At 39.3% G+C, this 19,809-nt stretch overlaps 1 protein-coding gene across 1 annotated transcript; it reads right to left on the bottom strand.

The window, feature by feature from the left end:
* Window positions 1-8,289: 8,289 nt before the first annotated feature.
* On the bottom strand, window positions 8,290-18,628 carry LOC311305441 (cytochrome P450 2J3-like). The gene is made up of 9 exons (XM_084433160.1): window positions 18,372-18,628; window positions 18,092-18,254; window positions 11,737-11,886; window positions 11,461-11,621; window positions 11,205-11,381; window positions 10,944-11,085; window positions 10,652-10,839; window positions 10,376-10,517; window positions 8,290-9,917 (listed from the first exon to the last, which is right to left on the bottom strand). Exons 1-9 carry the CDS (start codon window positions 18,561-18,563, stop codon window positions 9,742-9,744), a joined length of 1,491 nt encoding a protein of 496 aa, XP_084289286.1. The 5' UTR covers window positions 18,564-18,628; the 3' UTR covers window positions 8,290-9,741.
* Between the last annotated feature and the right edge of the window lie 1,181 nt (window positions 18,629-19,809).

Below are 19,809 nucleotides of genomic sequence, written 5' to 3'. Positions count from 1 at the left end.
TTATCCGTGGTCACATCATCACCATACCACAGGATGTGGTGGAAAAGGAACAGCTGGCCTCCAGTGAGGTCTCTGTTGCCCCCTTAAAGGATCTGGTGTCCTTCCAAGAGGGCATGGCACTTAAGCTGGCACCCAATCTGTCCAGAGGTGTCCTGGAGCCTAGCCATTTCGAGAAGATGAAGGTGAGTTCAGCAATGCACGTATTCAGCAAATCAACAAGTGCCGCCCTGAGGTACATGGTGGAGGAGGAGTGCAGACCAGAGTCCTACCTTACAACATCATGGTTTTTAGAGAAGATGGACCACTGGTTTGACCTCATGTCGTCCCGCAATGTTGTTACTGCCCTCAGTCATTTCAAGATGGAAGAGTATGAAAAGGACATCAGCTTCCTCCGCGACTCGATCCATCTTTTTCAGAGCCTGAAAATCGGTACCCAGGGCAGCTGGAAACCTGTCCAGACAGGACTGGTGATGGCCACAACAACAATACTGGAGGTCCAGCAAGATCTGTTGAGAGAAGGGCACAAATTTGTTCTTACAAACTCAGGACTGCCTAGAAAATACTTTTTCTTGCATACGTCAGAGCTCTGTCCCGACCCCTGTGGAGTTCCACTATGCGCTAAGGGCTGTCACTGTGGGGCAGTTCCTCTCGACAACACATACTGGCAGTTACCTGGATGATGCCTCAGACAACTTGGCAGACTTCCTGGACACCCAGAACAGCAGCTGCAGTGCTTCTGAGGTTGTGAGAGTGGAGCAGCTGTTAGACCCATCACCACCTGACTTGACAAAGACAAGTTCATGAAGCAACACTCAAGACTGATGGATGGCTCTAAACTTTTCTTTCCCAATCCAAAGTTTCGAAGCGTTGAGAGTGCAAATCTCCTCTGATGCTTCCATTTATAGCCATTGCTTACAATTAAACCTGCTCACAAAAAAAAAAAAAAAACTTTACAGTTAATAGATTACTGACAATTTATGGTGAAATGCTAAACCACCAATTTAACATTCTGATATTAAACTGACCTTTGTCGCCAGTGATGTCATAAAATAAAGGTAATGTGGGACGATCAGCAAGGTTATCACCCTGTTGTGTATAGACCTCCTTTACTAGTTTATATCCATCCAACACAACAATTCTTGGTCCAAAAATTTTAAGGCTGAAAATCTTGCCGTATTTTTCTGCAAACTGCAAAATATGAAAAATCAACATATGTAGTATTAATTTGAGTCCATTTACACTGACTAAAATTACATGTCATTTATGTGAACGAAAATGACATCGATTGAAGATAAATTAAGATACAAAATTATGAAAACACAAACATATCTTATATAATAGTTTGCAATTCTTTGTTAATTTTAGCCTATTTACTCTGACTACAATGATGTAATTTTTGTCATGAAAATAACAGAAGATTAAGCAAACATGTGACAAACTATTATAGACCAAACTTTAGCCACATTTTACAACATTCTGAAAAAAATCCAAACATTCATTAATTCAGACATGTTTATTAGTTTAATTTTAATTAATTTAAACCATGGCTAGCTGGTTTAACTAGTTTTAGCTGGACTGTTTAACATTCCCAGTCTGACCAGCTGGAAATATAAAGTTGTCAGAACTTGAGCTCCTGAAATAATAAGTATACTGTATTATATACTATTTAGAAATACTTCATGCATTCATACTGTTATAACTTTTGCATGTTTTGGATATTCCATTACGTAGCTCATTGTTATGGCAGGAGCACCCAAACCCTGACCATGTGAACAGAACCCTTTGTCATGCTTTGTTCATTATTTGTAATGCTTCATTCCAGACACATTGGAATGTGGAATTTTCCCACCTCGTTCTTGGGAAATAACCTCTGGAACGCCACTCAAAGTCGGATATTCGACCTGTGAACTCAGCGTACATCGATCAACCCCGACCTCAGCGAGATGAATCATTAGGCGTCACTTCCAAGATGTCGGCAAATCCTGCTTCCAATGAGCATAAACGTAAAAATACACTATTAATAATATATTTAAAATTAACTGGATCAAGCACTGTCTTTGTGAGAATAATTTTCCATGGTTCTTTATCTAATCTTTAAAAAATGTGGCGGTCTTAATTTTTTACTTAACTGTGATTTCAAATGCACCAAACTCCCAATTAAGTTAATTAAGCTTTGAATGCGTGGAAATTGGTCAACAAAAACACATTTTTCTTCCCATTCCTGTGCTACTTGGAATAATCAATATATATTATTCAAAAACAAGACTATTATGCAATGATTTTATTAGTAGCTAAGTTTAAAGAAGGATTTTCACCATTATGCTATTTTTGTAAAGAGGAAACAGAAACAATCTTACAAGTTACTTTTCAGTTGTAATTATACCAAATTATTTTGGTCCCAAGTTTCTTTGTTTCTTTTTGATTTGTTTTATAAGTTTGTCACTATAACTGATATAATGGTCTTGTTTATGGATTGTGATACGGTTTATTGGAAATGGAAGTTGTAATTAAAATTCTTATGTTACTTGGGAAATATCATATACATAAACCAAAGTGTATGTTACTATTTTCCACTGACTTACAGTTTTTTTCACCACTCTCTAACTTAAATACAGAACAATCATAACGCTGTTAAGACATCTCAGCTGTTGAAAATGATACTTAATGTATTAGATCGATGGATGATTGATTTTTAATATAAAATGCAGAATTTTTATTTTATTGTTTTATAGATTCAAGTGCTTTGGTATTACTTTTTATTCCCCTATTATTGTTATTTCAATAAAAACAAATAAATAAATGTAAAAACCAACTTTAACATTAGACACTAAGTTTATGTAATAATACTCGTTTTTGCTTTTCGTCGGCTGTTTTCAAAGCGATTTTATGTTGTTTTTATCAGTTTTTTTCCATAATTGAGAAAAAACTCACACAATTATGCTCATCTCGTTATGTCGTGGCGACATCATGTGGTCAACATGTGAACGTGACGTCTGATTGCATGGAAGTGAGGTCTGAAGTGGGACATTTAAACGTCCAGACGCAGAATGAGCAGTTCAGATCATGCATTCGCCAACTATCGAAACATCGATTTTCACAACAAGAATTTTATTTACCTCTGCAAACTGAAGATGGATCTTACTATGATCTATATGATGAAGGTCTCCTATAATCGGCAAAGACCAAGGTCCAGGAGGAAAGTTCTTCGGCGCTTTATTTCTGGTATAATCGCTCAGCAATAAAAACACACACGAAAATATCAAAATACTTTTGATATCGATCCACTCGTAAAGCTGCAACAGGTCCATGATGACTGACGTTCTGGATTGTTGTGTACGGAGCAACAAAAAAGAAAGAACCCTCTTAAACCGGAAGGTCGAATCCATGCGCGTCAGAAGAAAAAATAAAAGTGGGCGGGTCTTCCCCATAGACTTCCCACAGAAGAAAAATACTGGAGTACTAGATGCCATTTCCTGTATTGACGCCTCTTAATGAAACAATAACAAATATATATGAAGGTAATTTGCGGTTTGAAATTCAGACTTGTTTTGGCAATAAATCCATAGACATATCGCATGTCATTCTTCATGATATGTTAATTCAGGTGACGCGGGTTTTAAGCTTTCTTGCTTACAGTCCACTAGAGGGGGCGACAGGATAATAAGTCTTTTCTACTCTTTCCCTGTTTGCATCAGTTTAAAAGACAAATAAATGCATGAATTTCATTCATAAATAGGCCATATTTGTGTACCCACTCTCCACGCACGACGGTGTAATTGACTTCCGGGTAAAGATGCGATCAGTCAAATGAAATACAATAAACGTATAAATTAAAAAGCGATCGGAAATGTTGTCCAATTTTCTAATACTATTATTTGATGACAACAATACATTTGGAAAACAAAATACAGCCATTTGTGCTTTTTTTCTTTTAAACAAAAAACCAAGCTGCACCCTTTTTTAAATGAATCTTTCGTAAATATTTGAAATTATTGAATGATTTTATTGTGTTTTAATGTTATATGAAATGTTACCATTAGTTATTTTCTCATTTTATGTCATTATCATAAAAAAAAAAAAAAAAAAAATGAAAATCGAGGAGTGTCACCCGCCCAGATCAACAGAATCATCAGCAACCACGATTAGCCAAATTCACCTGCCAGCAAAGTGATTCAATGGGATGTCAGGTGTAGCTCGCAGCCTCGTCGACCTTCACTCCTATAAAGCACGCGCGGCTGATTTATATAGGGCAGACACGACCTGTGTTTCTCTTCGACGGTGACTGGAAATTTAAGCTGCGATTTTTCACGTTGGATATACTCGCGCGATCAAATACAGATGTGTTAAACACGATAAGAACACAAATTCTACCTTTATTCGTTAAAACAGTCGGTATTTCCCACAATGATTCTGCTATTGGCCCACGTCACGATTACTAAGCGCTGCTATTGGCGGTCACGATATTAAGGCGAACGGAAGGGATAGTTCACCCAAAAATGAAAATTCGATCAGTAATTACTCACCCTCATGTTGTTCCAACCCCGTAAGACCTTCGTTCATCTTCGGAACACAAATTAAGATTTTTTTTTTATCAAATCTGAGAGCTGGATAGGCTTCTAAGGGTTTGAAACCTGGTGGCCCAGAAAAGTTATTAAACACATCGTTAATATAGTCCAAGTGACTACAGTGGCTCAATCTTAAGTTTATCAAGCGACGAGAATACTTTTTGTGCGCAAAAAAAAAAAAAAAAAAAAATCGACTTTATTCCACTATTAATTTCCTTCTCTCTGGGCCTCGAGTTAGTTCACGTAATATAACAGCGTAGCGCTTCTGTGTTATACTTCACACGCATCACACACATGACCAGCGTCGGCCAATAGTGTGAAGTATAACACAGAAGCGCTAAGCTGTGGTGGCACTGGCAGACAAGCCAAAGGTTTTTCACCGCGCAAATACTGAATGTTGATTTGTTATTGTTTTTGCAAATATAGATTAGTAATATAGAATAGTAATATTACATGCATGTTGTGGATACAGCTCTAATGAAGCATGTAAATTCAAGATTAAGCAGGGCAATCTGATAGCTGGATTTTTCTATTCCACGTTGTTTTTCGTAAAAAATGTGAAATTAAAATAGTTTCATCATGAGTCTGTCGGCGCATGCATGTCCTCGTTGGTGAGACCTCTTCAATAAACATTATTTTCGACGTATAATCGAACTCATTCCCGGGGGAAGTTCTCTGCCAAGTTCATAGCTGCTGTCTCGAGTTATACAGAGTTAAATGCCACCTACCAGCCAATCAGAAATTAGAATGAGTTGTTTCCGGGTAAATTACGTGTTCCCGCTGCAAGTACGTTCGTTACTAGGCAACACGCTCACACAAGGAGTGGAAGTTGGAAGAGCAAGATCTGATGAATGCGGTTTTCGGTAGGAACCGCTTCTTCTTTCTTTTTTTGATTTTACGATTCGTGGACGAAATCTCTTGCCTGCGATCAAAGACAGTGAGAGCTGATGTTGAGGAAATAATAATTTTATAATAAATTTTAATAAAAATAAAACACAAGGCCTACATCATAAAACTCAGAAGATTATGTATTTTAATATCTCTAATAGTCAGTCTGAATGACAGTTCATGCGTGAACGTTAGGCCTATTATATACCCAAGTCAATGCATTATTCTTTCCTTTTTGTATTAGTTAGTGTTTAAATATTAATATATTAAATTTACTACTAATTAAATTTACTAACTAAGGCTAAAAAAAACTTTTACTCTAGGCTATAATTATGAGCAACAAGGATAAAAAATAACATAATACGCATGGCCATGATAACATGTCTAACCTTTGTGTCTTTGTGTGTGTGTGTGTGTGTGTGAGAGAGAGAGAGAGAGAGAGAGACCTGAATAAATAATTGTGAAAATAGATAGAAATGTAACAGTATGACTGTAAGCGTTGAGTACTCAGTTCACACAAATAGAATGAATAGAAAATATAATTAAATCAGTTTAACTTGTAGGATACTGAATAGGCTACCTGACAAAATTATCAGGGTTGGAGAGAGTAACAGTATTATAGGCCTTAAATGGAAATATGAATAGGAACTGTACTGTTAAAGTTATAGGCTAGAATACACTGTAAATCGCTGGTTATAAAAAATGTTATTAATAGTTCACTTTGGATTAGAAATGCAATCCAATACAAATAGCAATTAATGAATTGTGATCTGAGGAGAGTTTCTGCAGTGGTTCAGATTAAAATCAGTGTTAAACAAATAATTCAAAATGAATTAGATTACCCTTTTAAAAGTACCTTTTTATTATTAGTAGCCTTTAAGGTATTATATGCACTCTAGGTTTACCTTGTTTACTTTAATTTCCTATTATCGCTGTAAAGCTGATTTGGAACAATCTACATTGTTAAAAAGCTATAGAAATGAAGATGACTTGACTTGACTTGAAAGGCTACAACCCCAGTTACAGCTTTTGTACCTGATGAATTGTATTGGAATTGGCTGGAGCTAAACTGCAGGACATTGGTCCTCCAGAAGTTGGATTAGTCACCACTGGCTTGGGTTAAATGTTGTTAAATCTATAAATGAATCTGTACAGCTGGGCATGTCTGCAGGCAGATGTGTGAGTCAGTCAATACAATGAAAAATGTAATGTGCAAAATGTTATTTTATCTTCACAACAATGCATGCAACCAAAACTGAATATGATTTGAGAGCGACAACACGTTAACACATCCACATTGGGGAATGCTTACCCAAAACACAAACAACTCCACCCCCAAAAGTCATCCATAGGATTGCTCTCAGTTACATTTTTTGTCAAAAAAGAAACAGCTCAATGCGGAGCAGACACAGAAATGAAGGGGTGACACCATAAAACATCCACAATGCAGAACGAATACAAAAACACACACGTATAGGCCTTCACACATATAACACCATGTTCAGGTTTGACTGTATTGTAAAAAACAATGATACTTCAGATACTTTGACCAAAGATTTTTTTTTATTGTTATAATAATGATTTTATAATGTCTAAACACAATTCTAAATGAAAACTTGTGAAAAGATGAATACCTACAATATGTGGAAATGGCAAAGGAGCCAGTGAGTAATGCTCTGCAGCCGTCTAGTGGCTGTCCTTGAAATGTCATGTTATTTAAATTTTAAATGTGTTTGCTTTCCAGTAGATGGCAGCAATCTTCCACTAAAACATGGCACCAGTCCGTGCTATCTCCATGAGCGAAATTAAATTAGATATAAATTAGCCTAACAAATGCAAATACATTTTAAAAAACACCATACGAGAGTGACATTAGGTTCTTTTTTTATTTCTTTTATTTTTTTTAAACACACTTGTTATTAATTGTCAGTCCTAGGAGTTATGAGCTCAGTTTGTAGAAATAATACTTGCATTCAATTAGGAAGAGCACACAGCAGCTTCTGGTGTGTAACACACTCTCTCTCTCTCTCACACACACACACACACACACACACACACACACACACACACACACACACACACACACACACACACACACACACACACATCTACTGATCTCATTAAAAGGCGAGTGAGAAATTTTATGTACATGTTATCACGTGTTTATGTCATGTTTATCATTGTTTTTACGTCCAATCCTTGTTGCCCATACAATAATACAGTAAATCATTTTACTTTTATCCATATTATATCAAATATTTTCATTGCATTTTAAATAGGCTATACATAGGGGCGTCGGACTGGGGGTAAAATCAGTACTGATTACAAGGGCCCCAAGGTGAGAGAGGGCCCTTGAAAAGTCTGGAATATATTTTATTTTACCTGGATATTTTTAATTCCTTATTAAATTTCATAATAAATGTCAGATCAAATGTAAAGTTAGTGTATTGGCTGAATAATTGAATAGGCTAGTTGACTGACTGACTACATTTTGTATACATAAAAGTAAAGACTATCTAAGGTCTCACGGTCCCACCCCTTGCTAATGTGCCAAATGGTTTAGTCCATCTGCAGGCATTTATGTTAGTTAGTTGAGCATCTGGTGGAGCGCAAACTTCTGCTGTAGAAATGTCTTTATCAAAGAAAGCCAAATCAGGCCACCAAAAAAGAAAGGAAAGACAGGAGAAGGAAAGAAAACAAAATTAGGGGAAACAATTGGTAACTGACTACTTTTCAAAGAAAGGTGAGCACAAACTAGAACACAAAATTTATAGTGCTAAACAGCTTGAATATCTCTGCGATCGTTAGTGCTAAAAATGAACTGAGACAACCCACTGAAAGAGCATAACATATACTTTCAGATGATAATTTGGTTATACATGTAATCTGAGGTAAAGGCTACATAAATAAGCTGTACACTAACAATGCTGTTTGCATACAACACACCATAATAGCCTAATTTGAAACATGTTTAATTTTAAATTAATAGGCTATAATATCTCAAATTAGCAATAATAGGCTAATCAGTGTCATAGGTAGTAGCTTGGTAGCTCATCGGTAGCTACATATCATGTCAACATTATATTTGTCAGATTTAGTACAAGCAGACCATAACATTGTGAAACACATGGCCCTCAGTTTCAGAAACTGTCACATCAGGGAGTGTAGCAACAGACCTTTCATCCTCCTCTTTGGATTTGAGGAACATGGGGGCCCATCAGGACTGCCTATGCATAGGGCCCGGGATCTTGTGCTACGCCCCACATAAAACACCACACCATGCCAGCATATTGTAGCCTATGGCATGTGATCTCTCAAGTGTCGTACATTAGAAACGAAGCATTGTAGCAGCACTAATTGTGTTCCCAGCAACATATTTCTGCATCAAATGTCAGCGAGTGGTGCAAAAGCTTATTAAAGTGGGATTTGAGTTTGCCGTATGGACTCTTATTCTGGCTGTAGCCTACTGAAGATGAAGCGGTTTGACCAATCAGATGAAAGGGGCGTTTCAGCGCCGCCCACATGTGTGAATGAAATATAAAGCCATAAACTGATTTGTAAACCACAAACCAAAATTGAGAAATCGAGCCGAAATCTCATTTTCCGGGACTAAACTAAACGGAAAAACGAACAAACGATCCGTCTTTTCATTTCTCGTTATTCCATTCCAAATAGGAAATGAAATGATCAGATGATAGTTTACACGGACCTTTTATTTTAAATCTTTAATAAAGGGGCAAAAAGTCAAACAAAAATGTGAAAATACGTCAATATTTATTTTTCTGCGCAGCATTAGGTGTGTAGGCGTACAGTTCAAGTAAAAATTTTGCTGTTCAACTTTGCGTTTTAAAAATACAACAACCGTTTATTTTTCGTTTTTCAATTACGGGTAAAAAAAGGAAAAACGGATGGACGCAAAAGTACACGGACCAAAAATACATATAAAATTCAGCCATAAAAACATTTACATTAACATTAAAAACATTGTTAAATTTCAAATGTTCAATATTCGTTTAAAGAAATCAAATTCAGAACTATTTAAAATTCCACATAATATTACATTTTTTTTAGATTACACTTGTCCATAATTCAAATTTACACAATTCAAATTCAAATCATTTTGTCATATTATAAGCTCCATAATTATAGGACCCCTTTAAACAATTAAATCAGTAGGCCTACATATTACAGTATCACAAGTGCACGCAATACACAAACACAAACCACTAAGACCCCCTAAGCGAAGAAAGAAAAATAACTTTGCTGCGAGTAGCCTATATCGGGGCCTTTAGCGTGACACTGCACATAATTCATATGGTTTGGGACACCGAGTGGTCCCCAGTCTGTAATGCAATTTGGGCTCCACACCTGCTGGTGAAGAGAAAGTGAAGCGCTGCAGCAGAGAGGAGAAAAACAGGAACAGCTCCATTCGTGCCAGTTGCTCTCCAAGACAAACTCTCTTTCCTGAAAAGAGAGAAAATACAAAGAGACAATACCTTATGCCTTGAACTTCTGCAAAGCAAATGGATATAACTGCATTCCAATATAAAATATTGTGGTGTGAAAAAAAAAGAAAAAAGTATAATATTCTGTTTTTCAAATGCTAATTTCCCACAGAAGCACATTTCCAACCCTAAAGGGACACGGTGATAAAAAAAGATATTAAGTGGGAGGTAAAAACTGTCATGTTTGCTGTCAAGTCATATTTTGTTAGGGAAAGTTCTACCGTTGCAAAATTAATTGTTAAAATGTAAAAAATTGCAAAATGCAAAAATCTAGTTGCAAAATTCGAAGTCAGATTTTTTTTACAGGGAAAACTTTTTGTAGAGCTATGGAAAATTAAGCTTGGCTATTTGCAGCACAACAATGGAAATTGTCAAAATATATTGGTTGATTTTCTAGAAAGGAGAGTTTTCTTGTACCTAAAGAAAAAGGTAAGAAGGCATCTCTTCTCCTGAATTTGCCCTCAGCATCCAGGAAGTGACCGGGGTTAAAAGAGTGAGGCGTCTCCCACTCGGACTCATCAAACAGCACTGATGTCAAACTGCCAATCACAGCTGTGCCCTACAGGATCAAAATGTTTATCAAGGACCTGTGGTACCTTAGCAGCTTTGGTCTATCAATCAATCACAGACGGTCTGAATTGTCCTAATGTCCATAGATATACAGTATGGTGCAACTAACTAGTCATACTGTACCTTTGGAAGAAAGTATTTTCCTATCTGAGTATCTTCAACTGTAGCACGGGGAAAATTTAATGGTGCAATATTTCCAATCCTCTGTATCTCATGAATGACAGCATTGGTGTAGGGCATGTTGTCCTTGTCTGATAAAGATGGCTGCCGTGACCCTCCCACAACACGATCAATCTCCTCCTGAACTTTGGCTAAAGATACAAAGTAGAGACAGTCCAAGACAAAATTGAGAGTGTGAGAGTATCTGCTACTTTTTATGTGCATATGAATACCATTTCTCACAGTAAGCTCTCACCCTGTATCTCAGGATATTTCATCATGTAAAGGAGACCCCAGTACAGAGTGGTAGAGGTGGTCTCAGTTCCCGCTACAAACAGATCCAGAGTACAGACGCACAAGTTCTCCACATCAAACCCAGCGGCTGTGTCGTCTTTAAGCTAAACAATACAGATGAGAGGCATTTCAATTCAGTAACCATACATTATTATTATTACCAAAGAGAATTCCTATTCCAGGCCAGCTCACTTACTGACGCCCCCTTCAGAAAGAGTCTTACTTTTTCCATCTCAGCAAGGAAGCAGTCAATGTAGTCTCGTGGATTTGATGGATCATAATCCGCTCTGTGTGCATTCACCTTCTCTTTAACAAAGTCAATCACTTCCTGCCAAATAGCAAAAACTTTCATGTGTGGTCCAGGCAGTCGCCGCAGGAGCCATGGGAAGGAGTTGTAAAGCTAAATAAATAAGTACAAAATGCTTCAGTTGAGCAATAAAGATGCTAATAAAAGGCAAAATTAACAAGAATTTTTTTACTTGAGCCCAGAAGCTTCCATCCAGAAACACAGCTTCATTAATGTTCTTCAACAGAGACTGGAATTCATGGTCACTGTACTCAAATCGATTACCAAACACAAGCACACAGATCACATTTGAGACAGCGTTGTTCAGCAGTAAGCGAGGATCAAAGGGTTGACCTGAAACATTATCATGATAACTGTGAAGTAATTACACTTTGCATCCTATTCTAAATGTTTTTAGAACAACAAAGTTAGTTACAGTTCTTTTCATTCCACAAACTTTAATACACACCATTCTCATTTGACAAGGCCTCATTCAGAAAGCGACATTCAAGATGGATGGACGGCTCCAGGCTTTTCTTTCCCAATCCGAAGTTTCGAAGAGTTGAGAGTGCAAATCTCCTCTGTTGTTTCCATTTATATCCACTGGCTGCAACTAAACCTGTTCGCAGCACATTTAAAAATACTTTATCATTTCACAATACTGATCTCATAGCAATTTTATGAAAATCTAGTATTTGGAGAGAAACTGAAATTGTTCTTAGTGTCATAGGCGTCCATCTAACACTGTGTCTACACCGGACGCGACCGTTGTTGTGTCGTGCTGTAGCAGCTTCAGGCTGTCTACACTGGCTGCGACAAAGCATTGCAAATCCATTCATGTCCAAAGTAGTGGGAGTGCTTTGAGTATGTCAGAAATAGAACAGGGCATCAGTTTACTGTCAGGGCATCACTGATTAGGGGCCAAGCACTGATGGTGCAAGTCTGCTCGAGTCTATGACAGCCCATAGAAACACTTGCGGAAAAGTAATGAAATTTGTAAGATAGCAGACAGTCTCAATATGAACCATTTCAAATTCAGAGTTCCAAACCCTCTAGCATCATAATATCAAACAATATTGGTCAACACACTGCCTTGTGGGAGCGTCCAAAAACTATTTCAGTCTTTGTTTAAAAACATTTTGCATGTTTAATCTGCCAAAATTTGGACACAAATTGGGGTCCCCTGTCGGAAACCACATCCATTGGGAGGCCATGTAGCCGAAAGACGTGATCTACTACAGTTACCGCTGTTTCTTTGGCAGATGGTAATTTGGGCAAGGGAATAAAATGAGCCGCCTTCGAGAACCGGTCCACTACGGTCAAAACGACCGTCTTCCCCTGGGAGGGCGGCAATGAAACCTAGCGCTATGTGGGACCAGGGTCTCGAAGGGACAGACAGCAGTTGGAGTAGCCCATCTGGGGGTCATTTGGAAGTCTTACCAGTGGCACAAACCAAACAAACCAAAACAAAAATTGCGAATGTCGTGAGCCATCAATGGCCACCAGAATCGTTGCTTGACCAAAAAACTGGTGCGATTAACTCCTGGATGACACGCAACGTTGGAACAATGCCCCCACTGAATAACGTCGGACCGTAACCCCTCCGGCACAAATAATCGATTCGGTGGGCAACCGGGTGGAGGCGTTACCCCTTCTAAGGCCGTTCTGACCCTCGATTCGACCTCCCATGTCAGAGTGGAGACCACTAATGTCTCGGGAACCCTCAAAGAACTTGACATTTTTGGAACCCGGGCGGTACGAGAGAGAAAAATCAAATCGTCTGAAAAAAAAGTGCCCACCGAGCCTGCCTTGAGTTAAGTCTTTTAGCAGACCTGATATATTCCAGGTTCTTATGATCAGTCCAAACAATAAAAGGTACCCCCGACCCTTCTAACCAATGACGGCATTCTTCCAATGCTAACTTGACTGCCAACAACTCTCTGTTACCAATGTCATAGTTACGTTCGGCGGGTGATAAATGATGGGAAAGAAATGCGCAGGGATGCATCTTGTCATCTGTGGAAGAACGCTGAGACAGAACTGCACCTACCCCCACCTCTGACGCGTCGACCTCCACCACGAACTGACGTGAGGGATCAGGGGCTATAAGAATGGGGGCCGAAACGAAGCGGCTCTTAAGTTTGGCGAATACAGCCTCAGCTGTATCGGACCACCTGAACGTCGTTCTGGGGGAGGTCAAGGCGGCTAGTTGGCTGAAATTGCGAATGAAACGCTGGTAAAAATTGGCGAACCCCAGAAACCTCTGTAGGGCCTTACGGGAGTCTGGACTTGGCCAATCTTCCACAGCCTTAACCTTGTCAGGGTCCATACGTACTCCCTCAGACGAGACGATGTATCCTAGAAAAGAAACAGACTGTGCATGAAAATCGCATTTCTCCGCCTTGACAAAAAGCCCATTCTCTAGCAGCCTCTGAAGCACTCGTCTGACGTGCTGAACGTGTTCCTGGAGAGAAGATGAAAAAAATAGACATATATGAACTGATCTACCATATCTCTCAGCACGTCATTAACGAGTGCCTGGAAAACCGCCGGGGAGTTGGACAGCCAGAAAGGCATGACCAAGTATTCGAAGTGTCCCCTGGGGCTGTTAAAGGCGGTTTTTCATTCATCCCCCTTCCGAATGCGAACCAAATGATAGGTGTTACGTAAATCCAATTTTGTGAAAACGGATGCTCCCTGCAACCTCTCGAAAGCTGAAGCAGGGTAGCCGCGGGGTCTTAAAAGTCTTAAAAAGGTCTTAAAGCTGCATTCAGTAACTTCGGGATTTCTTCGCTGTATTCTCGCTTTTTGCTCGCAGGTTTCTCTCTAGAGCTCCCCCCACAGCTTCGGAATAGATATTTGACAACACTGTTGTAAAAACTCGTTGGCTATTCTCAGACACCAGAGGCTAGCAGATCAACGACATCAAAGCAGATGGGACATTCTTTAAAACGTCTTCTTCATTCGGGTTCGGACAGCGTGAGGGAGCGCAATAATGACGGCATTTTAGCAGATTTCTTTTGGCCGTAAAGCAATTGTTTACATCGCGAGACCTGATATAACGCGAGACTTCCTGACAAAGTTGCAAGTGCGTATTTTCCGCTCACGGGCACCAGGTGGGTGCGAAACGACCACCATTCAACCCGAAATAAGTAATATAACCATTCCAATGACTTCGAAGCTGTTCAGTTAAGGTAAAAAAAGTTACTTAGTTCACCTTTAAAATGTCATGTTCCTAAATTAAGGCCTTAAAAAGTCTTAAATTCCGTTGTCCAAGTCTTAATTTTTTAAACGAAGGTCTTAAATTTCATAATAGGCTACTACCCAGCAAACACAGAACGTTGGCACAACGTAGCCAACCTTCTAACAACGTTTTAACAACATGGCCAAAAGGTTGCTATAACTACGTTGTGTGGTGAAGTTGTTACAGCGTTGTCACAATGTTGACATTAAACCATCGTTCAGGGCCATTGCTTAAGGTTGTGCCTAGGGTGTCTTGACAACCACTGGACTACATAATGTACTCGTCACTGCCCTGAAGCGGGAAAATCAGCCTTTTAAATTCCAACCACCTGTTGTTGGGCTCATTGTGTTCTCATTCATCATCGAGCAACGATACGTGAGTATTGCGTTTAGCCTACCTCAGCTATCAAACACAACCTACAGCTTTAATTTCTAATGTGATTAATGAAGCATCGCTCGCACGGTTTAGTTTTTCCGCTATTTAGTCTCATTCGTTTCTTTGCTCCTCTGGATTTGTGGATATGTTTCCCGGTGACACCTGCTCGGCTACTGTCTGCCATACAGACCCGGTTTTGTTCATTAAATGTTCTGATCTGCCTTTGCTTTTCATGTTTTATTTATTATACTTAAAATAAATGTGTATTCGTTTATTTCTTTATTTTTTTCACAAATGTATGACTTTTGGAAGTGCAATTTGATTATATGCAATTTTAATAAAGTTGAATTAACGAAACCTTATGTCATTTTTACTCTTCAAAGTGTAGGCTACACTTGCAGGTGTTGATAGCCCCATTAAATAATATAGATAAACAATAAACGATAAAAAGTATATAATTATCTAACAAAAGTACACCATATTAAAAATATTGTCAGAACGTCGTCTCTCAGTTGCTGAATGTCGCGCAATAACGTTGCTACAGCCCTGTCACGTCTTACAATTCTACGTTGTTACAATGTTGCGAGCACGTATACAGCGACGTTGCCATAGCAGAAATGCAACGTGCCAGAGACGTTGCCACAACGTAAATGTGTTTGCTGGGTAGCCTATTTATTCAAAGACAACCAGACTGCAACGCAAGGTGAAATGGGGGAAAAAACAACAACAACGTAAAATTCAACAGGGTTTAGCGTAACGTCAGAGAACTTCTAATTTCTAGTAAGCGACATCCTGAGAGACATCATTGGGAAGTGTCGTTCGGTTCGGTGTACGCATTTTCAAACCGAACGGTTCGTTGGACCATTTTTCCTGCCGACCAAAATTTAATTATTTCAAATGTAGGCGTGGCAAGCGCGTTCATAATGTAAGGGACGCCGGCGCGACCACAACATTGTCCAACATCAAATGTGCAAACGTAATGTAAGCAGAACAAAACTGAGCTACTCATTATTGTGTGGTTGAAGGACCGTTTATCAGTTTGGACCAGTGCAGCGTGAGCGATCTTGATCAAGCGACACTGTCACACAGCGGTAATAAGAGATCCAGTAAATAAATAATTTGAATTCGCCACAGAAGTAATAACGTCGCTGTGAGATCTAGTGAGAAACATTCACATTTCTCCGTTATTAACGGATCAAACAGCGCGTGGAAGCCAGGAAGAAACATTGTGCCATGAATGAACTATCCGGTGTCCACAGATCAGCAACATTCACCAAGCAATGGTTGAAGCAATTTGAATGCTGAGAAACTTTACTTAGACGATTTGAAAAGTTAGTTTATCTGTTTCTTGTTATGAATGTTTGATATTTACCAAAAACATCACTTTGCAGTGTGTTGTTGAATGAGTTTTTTTTTATAATAATGTATTTTTAATTAAAACATTTGTTAGTAATAGTCATTATTGGGATTTGATCTGGTGTTTTACGACTGCATAATAGGTGCGATGTAGGTCTTAATTTTCATTAAAGTGGTCTTAAAAAGGTCTTAAAAAAGTCTTAAATTTGGGGTGATCAAACCTGGGGAAACCCTGTGAAGACATCAACGGAAAAGAAGGTATTCTTTACCGTGATGTTGTTCCCACCCGATAGTAGCCTCTTCATTACTATTGGGCTTGCTCTTTTACTGGACACGAATGTTAGAAATGGCCCGATCCTCCGCAGTAAAGACATAGTCCTCGGGATCTCCGCCTCTCTCTCCTCCCGGGAAAGCCTCTCTCTCCCTACCTGCATGGGCTCGTGATCGGCGACGGGGCCTACCGTGTCTCCCTCGCTGGTCGATCGGCCTTCAGCGCCTCCGAGCCGAGGCAGTTAAGACGAGCATCCACTCGTAACGCCAGGTCGATAAGTCCGTTAAGACTCTGGGGAAGGTCCAAGATATATATTTCCCTTTGGACACGGTCGGCCAGCCCATTCAGGAACATGTCCCACTGCGCCTCCTCGTTCCATCTGCACTCTGCCGCCAATGTTCGGAACTCGATAGAGTAGTTGGCTACCGTACGATCACCTTGTCTTAGATCCGCGAGGAGTCTGGCAGCGTCCTTGCCTGCCACCGCACGGTCGAAGACCCTCCTCATCTCGGCACCGAGTGCCTGGAACGAGGTGCAGCATTGATCTTGGTTCTCCCACACCGCCGTCCCCCATAGTGCCGCCTGACCCGTGAGAAGGGTGAGTACAAACGCCACCTTGGATTCCTCTCTCTCAAAGGTCCTGGGCTGCAGGGAGAAGTGCATAGAACACCATGTAAGAAGGGCTCTGCAAAAATTGGGCTCACCAGCATAGCTCTGAGGAACAGTTAGGCGTGGCTCAGGTTGGTTACTCGGCTCCGGTGGTGTGGGGGGAACTGGCGGTGTGGGTGGCGCAGTGGGATTTCTCAGGAGTTGGAGTTGTTGGGAGAGCTCGGACACCTGCGTCACGAGCGCTTGCACTGCACGCCCCGTGGTGGTGATACTCTCCTGCTGCTGATCCATATGAGCGATACTGTGGTTGATGAACTCAGTCAGTGAAGCGGAACTTGCTGCATCATTGCGTATATTTTACGTAACAGAACAATCTGACCAACGTTACTATTGTAGTATGATTATATTCGCTTGGTTTTCACCAAAGCTCTCTGTTTCGCTGTAAATCATTAAACCGTTTTTTAAACTTCAGAAGTCTGTCAGAAATTAGTTTCGTGAGATACCTTTGTGCGCAAACGCTGCCTGCAAAGTCATTGCCTGATAGGGTAGTGAGCAAGGGGGTAATGTTTCAGAAAAATCTGAATCTTCCCCGGGGACTGCCATTGATTAGCAGACCCTCACCTGCTGTTAGCATTCCATTGACTCCCATTCATTTTGACGTCACTTTGACAGCGAATAACTTTACATCTGAGGTGTTTAAAGACTCCATTTGTCCATTATTTATTTCTAAAGAAACACGAAAATGTATAAAAGGCTCCATTACCTTGTATCTTACGTTGATTTACCATGCTGATGCCCGTTAAAACGTGTAATCACAGTCTGTGAACAGTGTGAAGTAGGAAAAAGGTCCAATGTTGCGTCACTCGCGTCAGGTGTAGACACGGTCTATGGTGTGAATCCAAACTCCACAGATGGAATTTATATCAAAACCACAACTTCAGTATTATGAAATATATTTACAAGACTGACCTTTGTCTTCGGAAAGGTCATTAATCATCGGTATGACTGGTCGATCTGCGAGATTATCACCCTGTTGTGTATACACCTCCTTCACTCTTTTGTATCCGTTCAAAATAACAATTCTTGGTCCAAGAATTCGAATGTTTAAAATGTCTCCATATTTTTCTGCAAACTTCAAAATATGATTTTAAAACTATGTAGAAAGTTTAAATAGCCTACTGCTGAATTTCAATGCACTTCTGATTTCGAATTACATTAGCCTACAGATAACCAAACAAAAAGTATTTACCTTTGCCAACTGAAGGTGAATCTTCGTATGATTGATATGATGAAGGTGTCCAATAATCGGTAAAGACCATGGTCCAGGAGGAAAGTTCTTCGGTGCTTTATGTCTGATATAATCACTCAACAGTAAAAACACAAAAGAAACGAACAAAACAGTCTTGATATCGATCCATTCGTATAGATGCAGTAGGACCATGATGCTATATTTTTTTGGACTGTTAGGCAGGTTTGAATTTGAGTAGGAACTGCCTAAGTTGAGTAACAGCAAATTAATTTAGATGATCAAAGATGTCCTTGGACTGCCTTTCTTGGCACAAACTCACCTGATGCTTTATATAATGCTATTACGTAATATGCCCAATGTTAGCCTCCATCTTCTCTCATTATTTTGGCAAGGGCGTGTGTTTGATTTTGAGATTGAGAAATTCCCAGAAGCGGAAGAATTAGGAAGTTAATAGACTAATGTATTAAGGTTTTTAGTCTATTGACCTTAACAATACGTTAATTCATTAATTCTGTAATGTTAAAGGTAACTAATAAAGACTAGGAGGCAGTTTAACAGACTTAACTTTACTCCGTTCATAGTGCAATGCAATAGTGCAATATACTGTCTTGTTCCTTGCTTTTTGAAGAAGCCAGACACATGTCTGCATCTTTCATTTAAGGGATATAGTTCACCCAAAAATGAAAATCATTTACTTACCCTCAAGTTGTTTCAATCCTCTATGAATTTCTTTCTTCTGCTGAACACAAAAGAAGATATTTTGAAGAATGTCGATAACCAGACAGTTGATGGACCCCATTGATTTCCATAGTAGGAAAAAAAATATTATGGAAGTCAATGGCTACCATCAACTGTTTGGTTACCGACATTCTTCAAAATATCTTCTTTTGTTTTCAGCAGACGAAAGAAACTGGTTTGAAACAACACGAGAGTGAGTAAATGATGACATAATATTCATTTTTAACTAAGTGAACTACCCCTTTAACAGAAATTAACTATTGGCATATTTGTTCCACATCAATACTGTCCAGTTTGTCCTGTTGGACATGGCACAAGGCAGTACTGTCAAGTGTCACTTGTGACCATTGCTCTGCGTCATGTTTTCAGTGTCCCAAGAGCACTGAAACTTCTTTCAGTCCAGCTAATGAGACTGGGATGACAAGGGTTTCAGCTTGATTCAAACCGGCCTCTCATTTCAACAGACCAAGCAATGTTATTTTATCATATTTTATGGGGACTTTCCATTGACATAATGATTTTTATACAGTACAAACTGTGTATTCTACACCCCTAGACTAACCTAACCTACCACAGAAAACTTTCTGCATTTTTACATTTTCAAAAAACATCACTTAGTCTGATTTACAAGCTTTATAAGCTCTCTCAGCCACCGTAGATTATAATCTAAATGAGATGTTTCCTGATTAAATAAAATAAG

This window comes from Rutilus rutilus (assembly GCF_951802725.1).
Source record: "Rutilus rutilus genome assembly, chromosome: 15".
Taxonomy (NCBI): Eukaryota; Metazoa; Chordata; class Actinopteri; order Cypriniformes; family Leuciscidae; genus Rutilus; species Rutilus rutilus.
The sequence above is the reverse complement of the archived record's forward strand: the minus strand, read 5'-3'. Positions and strand labels throughout refer to the sequence as shown.

Coding starts and splice junctions, on each gene's coding strand:
- LOC311305441 (XM_084433160.1), bottom strand. CDS start 18,563: ATGGTCCTACTGCATCTATACGAATGGATCGATATCAAGACTGTTTTG. Junction 11,622..11,736: donor GGCCTTGTCAAATGAGAATG/GTGTGTATTAAA, acceptor ATAATGTTTCAG/GTCAACCCTTTGATCCTCGC. Junction 11,086..11,204: donor TCCTTGCTGAGATGGAAAAA/GTAAGACTCTTT, acceptor TGTATTGTTTAG/CTTAAAGACGACACAGCCGC.